Raw genomic sequence first — 17,681 nt, 5'->3', positions numbered from 1 at the left:
AGGCACTTTTTGGTGTACGGCAACGATGCGACGCTGCGCTCCGTGCCGGCCCATTTGCATAAATCCACACCATCAGAACGTGACGCAACCGTGCGCGCTTAAGTGGTCAAGCACTATCGACCATGTCGGACGATGAGGTACGCCATGAACAGTGAGACTAACACTAGTTTATGATGGATGATGCAATTGAGGAGGTATGTTCTTTATTTGCTAACCGTAGGATTATGGCTTCGAGTATGAGGACGATGATGAGGATATGGATGCCGATGCCGACACGGAGAATAAGTACTATAATGCAAAGTGTGCGTAGCAGGCTGTGCTTACAGCAGCGATTAAGGATGAGAATCCAGACGAAGCATTAAAAGACTTGCAAGGTATCCTAGATGCAGAAACGCAACTTTCTGAATGGGGCTTTAAGGCGCTGAAGCAGCAGACCAAGATCCACTTTCACCGTGGCCACCATGCAGCTGCACTCGAAACTTATCGGACTCTGCTGCCGTACACGAAAAGCGCAGTGACGCGCAACTATGCGTATGTCGTGTACTGGTACTTACCACAGCGAAAAAACGATTAACTCTGTGCTTGACTACGTATCTGCAACGCCTCAAGTGACGCTCGAAATTGTCGAGGCCTTTTACAATGCGACTGAACAAGCGCTTGCCGCATCGCAAAGCGACCGTCTTAATGTAAAAATAAAGTTGAAACTCGCACGGCTGTGGCTTCAGCGCCATGAATGGCCGCGGCTTATACAGACTCTCAAGGGCTTGCGTGCTGAGGAATTTGCGATGGACAAGGGCGATGGCCAGTCGAAGGGAACCATGATGCTTGAGCTGCTCGCTCTGGAAATACAAATGTATCACGAAACAGGCAACATTAAAATGGTAAAAGAGACGTACGATGCGTCAATGCGGATTAAAAACGCAATACCTCACCCCCGCACATTGGGCGTCATTCGCGAAAGCGGAGGCAAAATGCACATGGCAGAAAGTATGTCATCGACGCGCTCACGACAGAAAACTGGGAGGCCGCGCAGGTCAATTTTTTTCAAGCTTTCCGCAACTATGATGAGGCGGGTAGTCCGCAGCGTATACAGGTGCTAAAGTACCTAGTGCTGGCACACATGCTTATGGGCAGTGAAGTCAACCCATTTGACTCTCAGGAAACGAAACCTTATCGTGACGACCCAAACATTATGGCCATGACTGCCTTGGTCGATGCATACCAGCGTCGCGACATCCAGGGTGCGGAGCGCATTGTGGCTGAAAACCACGATACGCTTACAGACGATGCATTTATTAACGAATTCATTTCCGACGTAATCAAGGAGCTGCGGATCCAGTACTTGATCGACGTCGTGCGTCCCTACGGCTCTATCCGTCTCTCCAGTCTGTCGGAGCACCTGCATATTCCCCTTGATCAGGTCGAGTCGTTCGTGCTTATGCTTATCCTTGATGGCCGGATCGAGGGCAAGATGGACGAAGTAGCACACACGCTCACGCTCGGCAGCCCATCCGTCACTTTGCATGAAAAGGAGCAGAAAACGTTGTGCGCGTGGAGCGAACAGCTCGTGCATCTTGCAGCGGCGATTTCCACCAAACGCAGTACGTTTCGCTTAGATCACTCACCACAGCAAACCGCGCATTTCATTAGCCGCCTAGATTAGTGTAGATGTTGCATTGACATTTTTTAGCTGCCGCACAGACCACTGCACGTGCCGATGACACCCACCAAACCAGTCGCCATGCGCCATCTTCGATCCAACTTCTACGTGTGCATAAACGAGGCAGATGTTAAACTCAGCGAGGTGTCTAAGGCCAAGGGAGAAGAGATATAATACAGCCTGCATGCTGCATCTACCCCCACCACCCTCCTTCTTTTTATCGGTTCTGGAAACCGTGCGCACATCCTTGCTGAATCCTTAACTATCAAACTATTGGTACTGCGTTGATCGCATACCATACTACTTTCTTTACAAAAACACTTTCATTCTCGCATTGCACTATGCAGTACCGCTTTATCCCTGCGATTGTCGCCGCCACCGGCATGTTTGCCAGTGCGGCACCCGTTCAAAAGGCTGCCACCTCGGACTTTACGGCCCAGGCTCCAGCCGCTACGCGTGCTGGCGCACCTCTTTTGGTGCATTGGCAGCCCGACACAAGCGGCTCGAACGAGTGGAAGAAGATGGACATTTCTTTGGTGTCTGTCGGCAAGGATGGCAAGCACCAAGCCAAGAAGCTGGCTTCTGGCGTGGATGGCACCAACCCGGACAATGCCTTTTTCACTGCCACTGCGCCTGAGCACATTACGGACTCTAACGAGTACGAAATTCTGTTCACGCACGGCAAGTCGAAGGAGACTTCCCCCAAGTTCGTGATTGAAAAGAAGGACAGCCAGTACAACCCAGAGGCTCTTCACAAGCGTCACTCGTCCAGCAGTGCTAGCACCACTGCACCCTATGTTGGCTCTGGACTCATGGAGGTGCTTACGGATGCTCAAAACTCTGGCGACGCATCGAGCAACGGTGCTAGTGTATCGCAGACTGGCGACAGCTCCGATGCTCAGATGGGCCAGAGCAACATGGGTCTCAACGGTGACTCTGGACTTGACAACGGTTCCGGACTTGATGGCAGCTCTGGACTTGACAACGGCTCCGGACTTGATGGCAGCTCCGGACTTGACAACGGCTCCGGACTTGACGGCAGCACTGGCAACTCTTTTGCCGACCCGCTTGCCCAGATCCTCGGTGGACAGCTTAACGTGCAGGACGAAGCGCCTAACACGCAGAGCCAGCAGGGCAGCGGTCACCCCCCTACCTTTGTGCTGAACATTGGTGGACAGCGCATCCTGCCCAACGGCGAGGATGGCAGTAGTTCGAGCACGACAGACCCTGCATCTGGCGACCTTGTTTCGCAGATCCTCAACGGTGGCCTTGACTCTGGTAGCAACGTCGACTCTGACTCCGGCTTAGGTTCTTCCAGCGACGACACGGTGCCTAGTGGAACGGACGACCTGGAGAGCCTTGAAAACGATCGTTCGCACCGCAGCCGCAGCTCTTCTAGCAAACACCATGCTACGAAGAAGCACCACTCAAAGCACTCGAAGCACTCGAAGCACTCGAAGCATTCGAAGCATCACAAGTCTTCTTCTGCTGCGACCACCATCTCGAGTGGCAGCACCCTGCCGACTGGCACTGATGCTGCAGTGATTTCCACCGACAGCACTACGGCTAGCGACAGCACTGCCACCGACAGCGCCGCGGCGCCGTCCGGCACTGTTGTGCCGCTGCGTAAGCGTCACAACACGCAGGAGTGGTACTATGACAACTACGGCCGTCAGGCAAACGCCGACTCGTCCAGCGGATCCTCGTCTTCGAGCAGCTCCGCACAGGGCCGCTCGTCTCGCCCACATGGCCACCACGCAAGCAGCACGGTAGATGCGTCCTCTGCCCCTTCAGTGGCACCCCTTGTTGGTGTGCATAGCGCCAGTGCGAGCAACGGTAGCGGCTCGCAGAGCTCGTCGGCGTCTGGCTCGCAAAGCTCGTCGGCGTCTGACTCGCAGAGTTCGTCGGCGTCTGGCTCGCAGAGCTCGTCGGCGCCGAACAGCACTGCTTCGTCGTCTGCTTCATCGAGTGACGCATCGGCGGTTCCTAGCGCCTCGTCGACTAGCTCTTCGAGCGCACCTACGAGCGCGCCATCGACGTCGAGCTCTACGCGCACTCGTCACCGCGAGAGCAGTATTCCGGCGTCGGAGCTGTATGATGCACTCTCCAACGACCTCAGCCCTGCTTCTAACCAGATGGCGCGCTCCCGTGCTAACGCGCGTGCGACGCCAACTTCGTCTGATGGCCGCAGGCTGTCTGGATTGAGCAACTCTAACGGTGACAGCAGCCTTGGCAATGATCTCCAGGAAATTCTCGCGCAGGGCATGCTTGGCAACACTGGCCTTTCGCAGGACCAGATCGAGAACTATTTGAACAACCGCAACCGTAACGGCCGTGACTTTGGCTTGATGTCTATGAACGGCCACCGTGGCTACCAGAGCGTCTCGGTAGACTACTGAGTGCTCCGCGTAGTATGCGAGTTTGATGATTCTTTTTCTTTTTCCATTCAGTAGCTAGTGTATTTTGGTGTAGTCCATTTATTGCAATTTAATCAATTTTGCAATTTTATCTAGGTGCGCAATATGTTACTACAAACGCGGCGTTATGCCATTGGCGAACGGGCCAGCGTACGGTTCTCCGTAAAATGCGGCAAGAAACTGAAGTAAGCGTATGGTCAGCAGACGCGCGTACCTCAACTTTATCGACTCCAAAGCTGCAATAAGCGCATTCTCGCAAATACATACCAGTTCATCTGTTTTCCATCGGAAGCACGGGTCGCAACCATCCAGCTGCAAGTCAGATACATGGAGCACGTACGGGAAACCAAAAGCACCATTGTTGACAAGCTGGTCGGCTTCCTTTTTAAGGAGGTCGCGCGCCTCTCGGGAGAATGCATACTCCACGAGCTTATCAAGATCCTGCTCCTGTCCTTTGAAAGCAGGACCTGCCAAATCACGAATGTGTTCGGCGGTGTGTACATGCCTACCCTCGCCCCAAACGGCAGTGACAAATGCGTCGATAAGCTGCTCAAGCTTGGCCGGCTCGCGCTCCTTGACCCCACGCAGGAACCCCATCAAACTAAATGTATCAAAAGGGAATGCATCGGGCATTCTCAAGTCAACGCCGTACATACTCTTAGTCAAGCCAAGTTCTTTGCTCATCTGCATCCCTTTATTGGGAACAGTGAGTGGCGGCTTGTTTCCGGAAAATTTCATCACATAAGACAGGCTTGCAGGACACCAGTCAATGTCGAGATTCCATTTCTGCTGGTAACGGCGTATTACATTGAACGCAACGTAGGACCACGGCGAGACGCAGTCAAAATAGAATTGCAACTTATTCGGCATGGTGGGCGGGAAATTGCTTGTAATGAGTGGAGGCGCGCTGGTACGGCCGATTTAGATGCTCCGACGTGGGGCAATGAATACGATTCCGCAGTATATAGAAATTGCTGCAAATCTGACAGATCCCATGTTCAGTGGCGATTACCATGGGAAACAAAAACATGAAGCTGATTTAGCAAATGTCTTGCACCGCGCCGAGCAAGCCGGGGTCGTCGCGCAGGTCGTCACGGCTGGGTCTTTGTCAGACACACGGCAAGTTGAAGCGTTAGTACGGACTAGTACTCATCTCTTTGGAACTGCAGGATGTCATCCAACGCGCAGCACAGAAATGATGTCGTACGCAGAAGGTCATGCAGCGTACATGGCCGAACTCGCAGCCATCATCGAGACGGACCGTGCGCACGAAAGAAAAATTGTGGCTATCGGCGAGTGCGGACTCGATTATGATCGACTTCATTTTGCGCAGGCAGGCGTACAAGAGAAAGCGTTTGATATGCAGCTTACTTTGGCAGAAAAAGTGCAACTGCCATTGTTTTTGCATTCTCGCGCAGCGCATCAAGACTTTGTGCGGATTTTGCGCCCACACCTTGAAATGCTGCGCCGTGCATTTCATCTGACGACTCCGCCTTCACTGGAAGAGGAGGGAAGTGTTGGTGTGGTGCACAGTTTTACCGGAACAAAGGAGGAGCTCGACGAGCTTCTCTCTCTAGGACTCTATATTGGCGTTAATGGATGCTCGCTTAAGACGCAGGAAAATTTAGACGTTGTGCGACACATTCCCTTGCATCGGATCATGCTGGAAACAGGTAAGTATATGGAAAGTCTACTTATAAAGATGCGCCCTGGTGTGAAATTCGTGCTACGCACGCATGCGCTCCTTTGTTGGACAAATTCAAAAAAGCAGAGCCAGCCTTAGCCGCACTCTACTCTCCCTCGCGCGTCAAAGCGGAGCGCTGGACTCAAACATCCGCTGTGAAAGCGAGGAATGAGCCGTGTGCCATCGGTCAAGTCGCCGCCGTCGTTGCACAGCTTAAAGACGTCCACCTGCAAGATGTCGCCACGTGTGCTCTCCACAATACGCAGCGGCTCTTGGGTGTAGCGCCGTAGTGGACATATCACGTGATAGTAATGGGGCGCCGCGCCACTTGTCTCCTTCGGACTGCATTCCTTGCAAGGAAGCATGGAGCCCGAACCTGACGACGCGGTCACGCAGCTTGAGGGCTTGGCGCTTGGGCAGGTTCTTGAGGACTTAGGAATTGTTGGTAACGAGTCTGATCTTCGGCGCATTGGACTTGGTGCCTCAAAAGCGCAGACGAATCACGCGCTGAACAAGGATGAAATTTACCGCGACGATTTCGACGAAGACGCTGTTGAGGATGTACAGGAGGATGCAGAGATGGAGGAGGCGGATGGGAATACCAAGACTCCTATTGAGCAGAATGGTGTACAACCTTTGCGGCATGCGAAAGCACCGATTCGCGGCGAGGACGACGACTTTGCCGACGAAGAGGAGGAGGAAGAGCCTGCGCCACCAGCAGATGTAGAAATAAGCTCACCTCTGGGATCAAAAAATTCTCCAATTTCACCCCGGAAGGAAGCATTACAGCTTTTCCCCGACTTTAAACCCGGCGTCGTGCTGAATCATACCGATTTGTTTGGGACACAATCGCTCAAGCGTCGTAGGCTTGTATCCAAGGCAAAACCATTGCGATTTGCACCCAAGGTTGCGTTGCTTGAGCCTGCTCCTGCTGTGGAAGCTCTCACGACACCTGAGCTTAGCCAACAACCTTCAAACGCTACCCAAACTTTGGTGACACGCTTCGCTGCGTCCTGCATTGGGACGGACAAACAGAGCCAGGAAAAGGCTGTACTGCTAGTTGAGTTTGATGATGATACTACAGACCGTGATACCGGACGCCCAGGCAAGTCGGTCAACAATGTGGAAGTGGATGACTGGGAACGTCGTGTGGTTCTCTCTGGCTCGCAGCCCAAGGAACTGCACATTGCTGATCTCAGCCGCTCGCGTAACTTCGAGCTCTCGAATGGCACGTGGTTTGAGAGCATCATCTGGAATCCACACAACAAGTTTCGGCCATTTGATCGCCTTATCATGGACATGAACGACCCAGACATGATTTTCGAGAACGAAAAAGCGAGCGATGAGAAACAAACATCGCTGCTTCGCGCAGATGCACCGCCGAACTTGCTCAAAACGAGCAAGTACACGGGTGAACTAGACATGTTCAACATTTCGAACGACCGCATGTACGAAATGAGCAAAGAGCACAGGCACCGCGTGCGCCAAACTTTGGGCCAGCTTGTTGTGCGACACACATGGCCAGCGATCAGACTGCAGCTTCCCTTTTACAAGACGCGCTTAACAAAGCAGGAAACGCGGTCCTGGCACCGACCCCGCATCCAGTTCCCCGTGAATGCTCCCATCACGTTTTCCAAGGTTCGCACCACGCGCAAGTCCAAGGATGGCGAGCGCAGGTCCAAAGACCCAAGCGAAGTGCTTCGTAGCACGCGCGACCTTACACTGAAGGATGCGAGCAATTATATCTTGTGCGAATATTCTGAAGAGTACCCTCCCCTACTTTCAAATATCGGTATGGGAAGCCTTTTGGTCAATTACTACCGCAAAAAAGACAGCAAAGACGATTATATTCCACGGGGCGAGCTGGGCGAAGCATTTGTGCTCGAGACCACCGACGAGTCTCCATTTATGAAGTTTGGCGGCGTGGAGCCTGGCCAAACTCAGCCTGTGTTTTACAACAACATGTACCGTGGCCCCCTTTTTCGACACAAACCTGAATCGAACGACTTTTTGTTCATTCGGAGCACGACTAAAAACGATGTACGCTACTACCTCCGTGACATTCCGTTCCTCTTTACTGTCGGGCAAACGTACCCAACCACACCCATTCCTGGTCCTCATGCGCGGCTTGTGACCAACAACATCAAGTATCGCCTTCAGATGATCACGTACAAACTGGTGGAAAAGAGTCACGCGCATCGGATCAAAATCCATCGCGTGATGAAGTACTTCCCCGACCAGAACGAGTTGCAAATGCGGCAGCGTTTGAAAGAGTTTATGGTGTACAACCGCAAGTCGGGCGATGTGCACCAGGGATTTTGGCGCTTGAAGCCAAACGTCCCGATCCCTGACGAGGCAGAGCTGCAGAAACTGCTGACTCCAGAGCACATTTGCCTTGTGGAAGGCATGCAAGTTGGGCAGCGCCACTTGCTTGATGCAGGCTTTACCAAGACAGCCGAAGGCGCGGAAGACGACGGCGATGAAAACAAACTGGACATTGAGCAATTACTCGCTCCATGGATTACCAGCAAAAACTTTTTGCAGGCGACCCAAGGCAAGGCAATGTTGAAATTACACGGCGACGGCGATCCAAGTGGCCGTGGCGAGGCATTCAGTTTTGTGCGTGTATCTATGAAGGAGATTTTCTTGCGTGCTGGCGAGGATGTCGACGAGCGTCTGGCTGCCGAAGCCGAGGCGCGGGCCAAGTCTGGGCACCGCTACAATGTCGCTGAGCAACAAGCCATTTACCGCTCGGAAGTGGACCGTATCTGGAAAGCCCAAATTGCAGCGCTTTCGAATCCAGTTCCGCCAGTCGTTACGCCAAAAGAGGATTACGAATGGCGTGAAGAGGAGCGCAAGGAAAAGATTGAGCAGCAAAAAGGATCAAAGCCTCTGCTGATTAAGCGCTTGTTTAACGGGGTTTGGTACAGGCATATTGTGCGCGATCCGCAAGTGATCAATGCTTACATCCGGCAGCGACAGCAGCTTGAGGAGCAGAGCATTGTGACGGAGTCACTGGTTCCCACAGGCGATACGGCGCTTGACGCACTGCGCAAGAAGCGTCTCGAGGACGAGATTGCAGCGCGTGTAAAAAACCAGGACCGCCGCTTGCAGCGCAAGAATGCGAAGGCCGCAGCGGAAGGAGTCACTGGCGGCTACAAAAAGATGCCGAACAAGACAAACACCAAGCGCCGGTGCGGTCGCTGTGGCATGGTTGGACATATGGCGACTAACAACGCGTGTCCACAGTACCCTACCAACAATCCCAACGATCGCAACGGCTCCGGTTCGGGCAGCTCGGGCGTGCGGCCTCCCAGCGTTATGCCGATGCCAAACAGTACCTATTATACCAATGCTACTAACCAGCAAAATAGTATGGCGACGGCGCCCCAGTACGGGCCCATGGGCCAAATGGCACCACCGTAGTACAGATAACACTATTGCCTATGGAGTATACGGCGGCAAAGGCAAGCGACAGCTTGGGCAAATGTTGCGTATTTCGAGCCACGGCTCCAAACAGGCCGTGTGGAAAATGTGGCGGCACGGCGTGACCATGACATTTGGCTTGGCGTGTTTTGTACCTTCCCATCGGCGGGCCGCGCGCGATAATAGTGCTGAAGGCCAGACGCAAACGCGGGTCTCATGCGTGTCATCATGCTGGGTATATTCGTCGTGGAACAAGTGCGCGTGTTTGGCATCGCTGGAAGAAGCACTGGTGTCGGCCTCTGCAGCGTCCCATTCGTTTGGCATGAGGCAAATGGGGCAGTCGCCAAGGTGCAGCATGTGGGTATTCGACTCCATGTCGCCGTCTTGTTGCAGCAAGGCGGCGAGTTCTTCGCAGCTTGGGTGCCAGCTCCACACCTTTTCCGAGTGGATGCAGTCTCTTGGTAGGAAAAAGAGCGGTCCAAATGCGTCCTGTCCAAGCAACACCAGCATTTGCAGCACAAGCCATGCAAGCGGGATCCATACAATACGCGAAGGCTCAAGGAAGAGCAAATTGTGTCGCGTTTGGAACATGTACAATGGGATATAAACGCGCGTAAGTGACATGCCAATCACTGCACGCGCGCTAAGACCTGTGGTCCGCCAGCGGATGTTGTGGGCAATTTGTGGGATCCAGAAGGAAAAGAGAAGTGGAATTAGCATGTAGATGATCAGCACGGGCATCACGGTCGAGATGAAAAAGACGATCGCAGTGAAGATCAAAGAGACGGACACACGTGGAATTTCACGGAGCGAGTCGAGAAGACTGACGCCCAAGTCATACACGTTGCGGTGCCATGGATACTCGTCTGTGTCTTCTGATATCTGAGTGTCCATACGCTGGTCCACTGGCGGTGGAGGCGGGGGCGGAGGCGGAGGCCTTGCTTGCATCTGCGTACGAAAAATATCGACAACCATCTTGTATTCAAACACAAGAAACAAGATGCCAGAGAGAAATGCAATCGCGTACATTGGTAGCGCAACAGTGTCTTGCAGCGAGCTCGCAATGATGAGATGGCCCAGACAGACGTGCGCGTCGTACATGGTCAGGATGAAAAATGTAGGCCCCGACAGTTTGGCCAGTGCACTGGGCGTGGATGCGCGATCTGTAGTCCTGGCCATTATGGAAAGTTGGACAAGCAAGATGGCGAGCAGGCCAATAGCGTACCACCGCGTCTGGGCCCAGAATACACCAATGCCAATTCCATCGAGCATAGGCGTGTCCACAACCAGATCACACCGAGGCGAGTAACCGACCAATTGCATACGGAGCGGCGGCGCGCTGGGCATTGCGATTCCCGTAGGATGCTGAAGCTCCGCTTCCAGCGCGTCCATTGCTGCCTTTTCCGTCACTGGCCCGACGGGCATAAGTTGCCCGTAAAAATGCATCGTGCAATTCGTCACGGCATGCCCTTCTGGCATCGGTGTAGACATTGGGACGCTCTTACCCACAAGTCGCTGCACGCGGCCGATCCGCCCGGTAATGTCGTTGAGCACGGCAGTGTACGTATCGTTCTTCAACGTCGCATCTGCATGGGGAATCATGGAAAACAGGGCACGCGTGTCCATATTTTCTGCGCCCGCATCAGGGAGCCCAATCAAGTATGCATGGCCTTTGGCCTGCGAAAGAACGCCTGCAAGCGTCACGTCGGCCATGACTGTGGTATCCGAGTCGTTCGACGTGCTCGTAAGTACAAGATTACCGGTGAGCCACGAAGTATTCACACTTCCTTCAATTGGATTTGTGTTTAGCTGGATCTCCATCCGCGTCTTGTTGCCAGTCCACGCAAGATCGCCGCGGTCCGCCCACGGCGCATCTTTCCGCGTGCGGTCGTGCCCAGTCCAATTCCCGTGGAAGAAACTGGAAATATTGCGATAGTATGTCGCAGGCTCAGAAGATACAGCATACATGCGCTCTAGTGACGTGGATAGCATCGCATCTTTGTCCTGCTGAATCGTCCAATTGCCCTGCTCGGTCTTGTTGTGCGTAAAGTACCCCTGCAGCTCCGTCCGCTCGCGCTCAAGCCGCTGAATGTGCACCTCTAGATCTTCTTTGGTCCAGTACTCTGCACGAACAAGCACAAGCGTGCACGCAAGCACCGCGCACCACATGTGCAGCATACGCAGGGACACGGCCCACGACATGATCGCAGGCGAAGAGGGTTAGTCACGATGCCGTGCACGGCCCCCGCGTGCGTACAGCTTAGTCAGCTTCGTCCACACCACGCTGTAGCATGCAGGCGCACATTGTCGGCGTTGGCGCGATTGGGACGCTGCTCGCGAGCCATACGCGGGCAATTTTGCGCCAGCGGCAAAGGACGGAAGTGGTTGGTGCTACAATGTTTGGGCAGAACGCGCGATCGGCAAAGATGGCCATTCCACCGCATGTAGTTCCCTATATGCCCGACGCTTCCGCTTCGTCACTTACTTTGCATATGCGAGATAGGACTTATACAAGCGGCAAAAAAGTGTCTGGAATAGTCACTGCAGAGCGCGATGGAGTGCGGATGGTCGAGTCGGGCTGCAACGTCGAGCTCGCTTCTGCTGCAGGGCCCGACCATGTACGCACATTTTGGCCTGACGCGCACGGCGCGCTGCAAGAGGTCAGCGGAGCACAAGCGACAGCACCGATTGATAGTTTACTTGTGACGACCAAGGCAGATGCGGCGCTTGGTGCGATCCGACGATTGGTCCCGCGAATCACCCCCTCCACGACCGTGGTCCTGTTGCAGAATGGAATGGGCGTGCTAGATACCCTGCTCGAGAACTTGTGGCGCGATCCCAGCTTGAGGCCGAACGTGATCCTTGCGAGTACGACGCATGGATGCTACATGAAAAAGCCGCTGCACACGATCCACGCTGGCTTTGGCGCTCTCTTTTTCGGAATTGTGCCGAGCGCCCGCGGCGGTGCGCACGGATTCGAGCAGGCGGTGCATACTGGGCTCAACACACACACCCCATTGCTGGATATAGGCGCGATACCGGATACTGCCGAGACGCGATCGCTGCGCGAGACAGTGGCCCTCTTGCTTTCCTTGCCGCTGGACGTGCATTGGGAGCCGATTCGTGCGTTTCAGCTGCGCGCTCTGCGCAAGCTCGTGATCAATGCGTGTATTAATCCGACCACGGCGCTTGCTGACTGCAAAAATGGCGAGCTGTTTGGCAGCGCACCCGCCTGGGATCTTTTCCAAGCGCTGTGCACAGAAGCAAGCCAGGTCTTGGAAGCACACGCGCGCGATGCCAAAGCCGGCGAGGAAGCGAGCGAGCTGGAGTCTAGGTACCTCAGCTCGCTCCCCCTCGCGGATTTGCTCACGCAAACGGACATGCAGGGCTTGCCGCTGCTCGACGCTTCGCTCAAGCCTGCATCACTTTTGCACGAAGTGGAGAATGTGGTGCGCAACACAGCGTCCAACTGGAGCAGCATGCACCAGGACATCAAAAGCAGGCGTGGCGCTACGGAGATCGACTACATTAATGGGTATTTGAGCGATTTGGGCCGTGAGTATGCCATTCCGACGCCTGCAAACGATACAATGACCAGCCTGATCAAGCTTAAAGCGCGGCGGCTCACCGGGTCGTGGAAAAGCGGGGCGATGTAGCTAGGAAACATTCCTTTCGGGATCGCGCATGCGATGTACTTGGACTTCTGGCCCTAGCGACACATTCGACATGTTTTGCGGCGTGATAAGCACGTATTGCACATCCGGCGAGGACTTTGCAGCGTCGATCTGGGTGAGTAGGAGCGTGACGTACAATCATTTTCATAGACACCTTCCTGTTTACCGCATCCATGAATACGTCAAACTCGTCGAGGCATCGGATCGGACATCCAATGGCCTGCCATAAGGAAAGCAGCAGGCAAATGGTCGAAAACGACTTTTCGCCGCCCGACAAGGACTTGGGGTCCTTGTCGTGCATGCGCGCGCTATCGTCGGTTTGCACACGCAAATCTAACGTCTGCGCATTATGGTCAAAATGCAGCGAGCCGGAAAAGCCGCGCGTTTGGAGATACTGGGAAAAGTTGGTGCGTGCGCGAATCGCAACGATTCGGCGGAAATAGTGCCATTTTTCAAGGCGCGTATGGATGGCGGTGTCAAGAATGCCAATAGTAGCACAAAGGTTCTCGATCTGGCGCTGCGCATCCTGGTATGCTTTTTTTTTGGTACGAAGGTCCAGCACGACCTCTTCTAAGCGCATGTCTGAATGCGACTCTGCATCCGCGAGCTGGCGCTCAATCGTGTCGATCTGGCGCTCAAGCGCTTCGGCGCTGCGCCGCGTTTCTACGCGGGCGCAATATTCAAGCGCTTGCTGTGTCCACTCATCAATAAGCGACGCAAGCGTGGCTTCTGCCTGCTCGGCTGCTTTCATCGCCGCTTCTTTTGTCTGGATCTGGCCCGTCCAGTACTCGTCGTTGCGCCGCAGCTTGACGCGCTCCGAAAAGATGCTCTGCAGTTCCGTCTCCATGTCGCGGTGCTCGGAACCTAAAATATCGATTTGCTCGCGCAGATTTTCTGCGCGCGCTGCGTGCGGCGCAAGTGCATCCTCTTGCGTTTCTTTTTGGTTTTCCAGCTCTTTGAATTGCTCGACAATGCGCGCCATTTCCTGCTCGGCGTCGTCCCGTGCTTCTTCGAGAGCTGCCATATTCGCCGGCTCATCCTCGCGCATCTCTTCCTCGATTTGTGCAATGTTGGTACGCAAGGTGCGGTGTGCAGCGCGCAAGGCAGCATGCTCTTCGCGCTTTTTGGCAAGCTGTGTGTGGAGCGCACGTTCTTCGGCGCTCATGGCACGCAGTTGATCTTCGTGCGCGCCTTGGGCTGCTGCGATGTGTTCCAGAGACGTGCGCGCCTCGCTGATCTGCACGCTCGTATCGGTGACTAAGCGCGGTGCGCCAGTTGCCCTGTTGAGCGTCTGCGTCGCACTGCCTCTGGCTCCACCCGTGAGACGAAAGAGATCCATCGAGTAGCACCGAATCACGTTGCGTGGGTTGCGACGCAGCAGCGCATCGCCTTCTGCACGCTGGCGGACAAGCGCGCACTTTTCAATTTCCAAGCCCGTAATGAGCGCACGGACAATGTACTCATCGTCCACTTCCAGCGCGCGCAGCACCGTCAATATATCACTGTCGGGCTCGCCGTGTACATACTCAAACAGGTCGGGTGCGGCAGTAAAGATTTGGGAGCGCACATCGTAGCGCTGCAAGATGCGCGAGAGCATTGCTCGGTCATGGTGGTCGGTCACACAAAAAGCATTGAGCGCGTCATTGAGCACAGCTTCCATGACGGGCGCCCAGCGCTGGTCGCGCAAGCGCATGTGCAACCCAATCGGCCCGAGCGGCTTTGTATGCCAGCGTGGCTCTTTGTCAATCTCTGCAAGCACCTGCGGCATAGCGCGACCGCCAAACGCAGTGATGCGGTTTGACGCCGCGTCTACACAGCGCCGGATAAATTGCTGCAAGTGCGCAGCCTTTTCGTCCATTACGTTGCGCTCTGCGCGCATTGCGCTTCTTTTTTCGCCCAACGATTGTTGCTTCAATTCAAGCTCCTCGACTGTCTCGGCACATTGCACTTGAAGCATCTCATTCTCGATGCGCTGCTCTATACATGCATCGCGTCGTGACTCTTGTCCTTGGCGCACTGCACGGCAATCTTGTTCTAGCTTGCGCGATTCTGCATCGATTTGGCGCTGAAAATGCTGCATTGTTTGCCGGACGCGTTCTGCCTGGTGGTTCACTTCCTTTTCTTGTGCCTTGATGCTGGTGAGCATGTTGCGATGTTCTTTAACAGTATGCATCACAGCAGCGCGCTGCTCTTGCAGATGCGTTTCGCGCTCGCTCGATTCCGTGTTGCGCTGTTCCAGCGAGGCAATCCTTTCATCCAGCGCACTGGCGCGCTTACGATCTTCTTCTTGTTTGCGCTGTAAGGCGCGATGCTTGGTGCGCTCGCGCTCGAGGTCTTCCGCGGCTTGGGCGAGCTGCTGCTCTTTTGCAATCACTTGGCTCCATACCAGCTCATCTTTAAGACTGTTCAACTTATCCTGCTCGCGTCGCGCTTGCTCGACAAGACGCCATCGTGCATTCGCTTCGCGCGCCTCGTGCTCCAAATCTGGCAGCACTTCCTGTGTTCTTGCAAGCACGCGCTTCATGCGCTGTATGTTCACTTGGATCATCTCGTACTCTTGCGCAAGCTGCGTAAGCTGCGTGCCGCGTAAAAAGAAGCTGTACTTTTCCTCGGGCGCAGCGTTGCCGAGAAATTGGCGTGCGCTGTCTTGGGTGAGAATGTTCATTGGGTTGTCCACTTGGATGTTGGCATGATCACATATTGCATCCAACTCTTCGCGCTTCGTTGAAATGATCTTGCCGTGCTCACCACGCATCTTCCACGACCCACTCCCATCCGCAAGGATGCGCCGCTCGACAGTAATTTCCGCGCCGTACAGGGCTGGACGGAAGGCGTCAGGGCCTCTGTTCCGGATATGCACGCGCACTTCTGCAGCACTAGCACCTTCTCGAATAAGATCGCGGATACTGCTCCCGCGGTTCGTTGTGCTCGCTTTGCCGCCGAGCGCAATGGTGAGCGCTGTTAAAATTGCACTCTTTCCACTGCCGTTGTGGCCGATAATGAAATTCATGCGAGGCCCAAGATTAATGCTCAGATTGCAATGGCACATGAAATTGATCATGTCCACACGCTCAATGATGCCCATGCTCGAGCCATCCAGCGGGTCAAAGGGGGGAGAAAGTGGAGCGAGACGCGCGGTGTTTGATGCTTGGTCGGCAGCCGCCTCTTCGTTTACACCACCATCGTCAGAAGGTGTATTCATCCTCGCATGTTTTGACTGGTGTTAGTTAGCGCTGTACATACGAAAAAGGCAAGATCATCCTCCTCTTCGCGCTCGCTCCGCCGCTTGGACATGGCGCAACGCAACACAGCGTGTTGGTGCGCACGCGCGTATATAATTATGTAATCACGTAAAAGCCCCTGTCGTCGCTGGTCGCTTTGCTCGTGCATTTTCATCATGTTTGCCGGTGCGTAGCGGACGTGCTAACAACAGGAGCTCCCTCGCCATCGCCCCTTGAGCAGTCGCTCATGCGTGTTCAAGCACGCCGTACGGTCCGTTCCTTTGCCGTGATCGTCGGTTTGCTGCACTTTTGTACGTTGATGCATCGACTCACCGCAGCACCCTATATTTTCCATTATCTCGGTGATATTCTCCGCCGCGCTTAGGATATCTACATACAAGTCGTATATAAAATGCGATTACTTCCTACAACTCAGCCTTTGGCAAGACCTTTTCGACGGTCCTGTGCGCCTCGCTCTCTTTCTCCAACTCGACGTCGTCAGGATCGATGACGTATTTCAGAAGGAAGGCCGCAATGATGTCAAAGTATTTCGGCTGCAAACATGTATCATCTGTCGTCAGTACGCGCGCAAAAAAATTAGAGACGTACTGTGTGTTGCGCCGGGGAACAAATGTATCTCTTTCCGCTTGCTTGTGCATAGACGGTACAGCTCCGCCATATGGGAAGCTGGAACGAGCTCGTCGCTCGAACCACTTAGAAACAAAACGGGCGTCGTTGCAGGGGTTTGCTGGATCATCTCTTCCGACGCCCACTGCTCCCTGCATAGGAAGGTGAACGGCGCGAGCATCGGCAGCACAGACGGGATCAACTTCGGCATGCTCAGGAATGTATTCTCTAAAATCATACAGCGCACATAGTTGGGATTGCGCGCAGCAACGTTGATTGCAACTGCACCGCCGATGCTCTGCCCGTACACGATAACAGGCGTTTGCGATAAAACCGGATTCGCACGGATCCAGTCGAGCGCAGTCTGTGCGTCGATCTGTAATCCCGGCTCAGAAGGATCACCTGTAGAGAGGCCGTAGCCGCGGTAGGAAAGCATCACGACATTGCTGCCCAAGCGCCTGTAAAACACGACGGCAAGCGGCAGTCGATGCCCCATATTCCCGGCATTCGCATGCAGCATGAGAACAGTCGGGCGCTGCGAAGCTATCTCTTCCGCATCATCTTCTCCTTTCTGCAACATCACATACGTGTGCAGCAAAACACCATCGGGCGTCTTGAGCCGGAATTCTTTGTACGGCAGGTCATACATGTCCGGTGCATCCACAGTCGTGCGAGATCCATCCGGGATCGAGGAGGGGTAGATCAATGCACGCTGATACACATAAATCACTCCAGCCAGCGAGGCAATACTCAACGTCACCGTAGCAAGCGTCACACGCGCGAGAAACGGCACACCGGACCAGGTCATTGTAGCGGTAGAGCGGACAATGCGCCGCCGCACAAGCCATGTCCTCGGCCGAACAACTTTACGTCCATTCACGATGGCGGCGCCGTTGTACAGTACGTAAGGCCGCTAAACTGACGCCAGCGACACAGTCGGGGCGGTTGTGGCACGCGTACGTATGCTGGATT

At 54.4% G+C, this 17,681-nt stretch overlaps 9 protein-coding genes across 9 annotated transcripts; 5 read left to right on the top strand and 4 right to left on the bottom strand.

Annotated features, from left to right (window-relative positions):
* Positions 1–122: 122 nt before the first annotated feature.
* Positions 123–1,663, top strand: MVES1_002063 (uncharacterized protein; the record flags this gene model as incomplete). The annotated part of the gene is made up of 6 exons (XM_056206895.1): positions 123–137; positions 168–194; positions 221–302; positions 330–531; positions 560–892; positions 985–1,663. 6 exons carry the CDS (start codon positions 123–125, stop codon positions 1,661–1,663), a joined length of 1,338 nt encoding a protein of 445 aa, XP_056062870.1.
* A 338-nt stretch (positions 1,664–2,001) lies between these two features.
* MVES1_002062 (uncharacterized protein) lies at positions 2,002–4,059 on the top strand (the record flags this gene model as incomplete). Its single annotated transcript, XM_056206894.1, has 1 exon — positions 2,002–4,059. The coding sequence occupies one exon, from the start codon at positions 2,002–2,004 to the stop codon at positions 4,057–4,059; it is 2,058 nt and encodes a 685-aa protein (XP_056062869.1).
* Positions 4,060–4,188: 129 nt separating this feature from the next.
* On the bottom strand, positions 4,189–4,947 carry MVES1_002061 (glutathione transferase; the record flags this gene model as incomplete). Its single annotated transcript, XM_056206893.1, has 2 exons — positions 4,189–4,257; positions 4,345–4,947. 2 exons carry the CDS (start codon positions 4,945–4,947, stop codon positions 4,189–4,191), a joined length of 672 nt encoding a protein of 223 aa, XP_056062868.1.
* A 325-nt stretch (positions 4,948–5,272) lies between these two features.
* Positions 5,273–6,051, top strand: MVES1_002060 (uncharacterized protein; the record flags this gene model as incomplete). The annotated part of the gene is made up of 2 exons (XM_056206892.1): positions 5,273–5,750; positions 5,780–6,051. The coding sequence occupies 2 exons, from the start codon at positions 5,273–5,275 to the stop codon at positions 6,049–6,051; spliced, it is 750 nt and encodes a 249-aa protein (XP_056062867.1).
* Positions 6,052–6,124: 73 nt separating this feature from the next.
* On the top strand, positions 6,125–9,187 carry MVES1_002059 (uncharacterized protein; the record flags this gene model as incomplete). Its single annotated transcript, XM_056206891.1, has 1 exon — positions 6,125–9,187. One exon carries the CDS (start codon positions 6,125–6,127, stop codon positions 9,185–9,187), a length of 3,063 nt encoding a protein of 1,020 aa, XP_056062866.1.
* An 18-nt stretch (positions 9,188–9,205) lies between these two features.
* On the bottom strand, positions 9,206–11,389 carry MVES1_002058 (uncharacterized protein; the record flags this gene model as incomplete). The annotated part of the gene is made up of 1 exon (XM_056206890.1): positions 9,206–11,389. One exon carries the CDS (start codon positions 11,387–11,389, stop codon positions 9,206–9,208), a length of 2,184 nt encoding a protein of 727 aa, XP_056062865.1.
* An 89-nt stretch (positions 11,390–11,478) lies between these two features.
* Positions 11,479–12,790, top strand: MVES1_002057 (uncharacterized protein; the record flags this gene model as incomplete). Its single annotated transcript, XM_056206889.1, has 2 exons — positions 11,479–12,742; positions 12,786–12,790. 2 exons carry the CDS (start codon positions 11,479–11,481, stop codon positions 12,788–12,790), a joined length of 1,269 nt encoding a protein of 422 aa, XP_056062864.1.
* Positions 12,791–12,843: 53 nt separating this feature from the next.
* Positions 12,844–16,155, bottom strand: smc6 (RNA helicase; the record flags this gene model as incomplete). Its single annotated transcript, XM_056206888.1, has 3 exons — positions 12,844–12,972; positions 12,998–16,078; positions 16,105–16,155. 3 exons carry the CDS (start codon positions 16,153–16,155, stop codon positions 12,844–12,846), a joined length of 3,261 nt encoding a protein of 1,086 aa, XP_056062863.1.
* Positions 16,156–16,507: 352 nt separating this feature from the next.
* bem46 (bem46 protein, variant) lies at positions 16,508–17,517 on the bottom strand (the record flags this gene model as incomplete). The annotated part of the gene is made up of 2 exons (XM_056206887.1): positions 16,508–16,653; positions 16,692–17,517. 2 exons carry the CDS (start codon positions 17,515–17,517, stop codon positions 16,508–16,510), a joined length of 972 nt encoding a protein of 323 aa, XP_056062862.1.
* Positions 17,518–17,681: the final 164 nt, after the last annotated feature.

Source organism: Malassezia vespertilionis, chromosome 4, assembly GCF_029542925.1.
Source record: "Malassezia vespertilionis chromosome 4, complete sequence".
NCBI lineage: Eukaryota > Fungi > Basidiomycota > Malasseziomycetes > Malasseziales > Malasseziaceae > Malassezia > Malassezia vespertilionis.
Note: the sequence above shows the minus strand (reverse complement) of the source record. Positions and strands in the feature narration are given on the sequence as shown.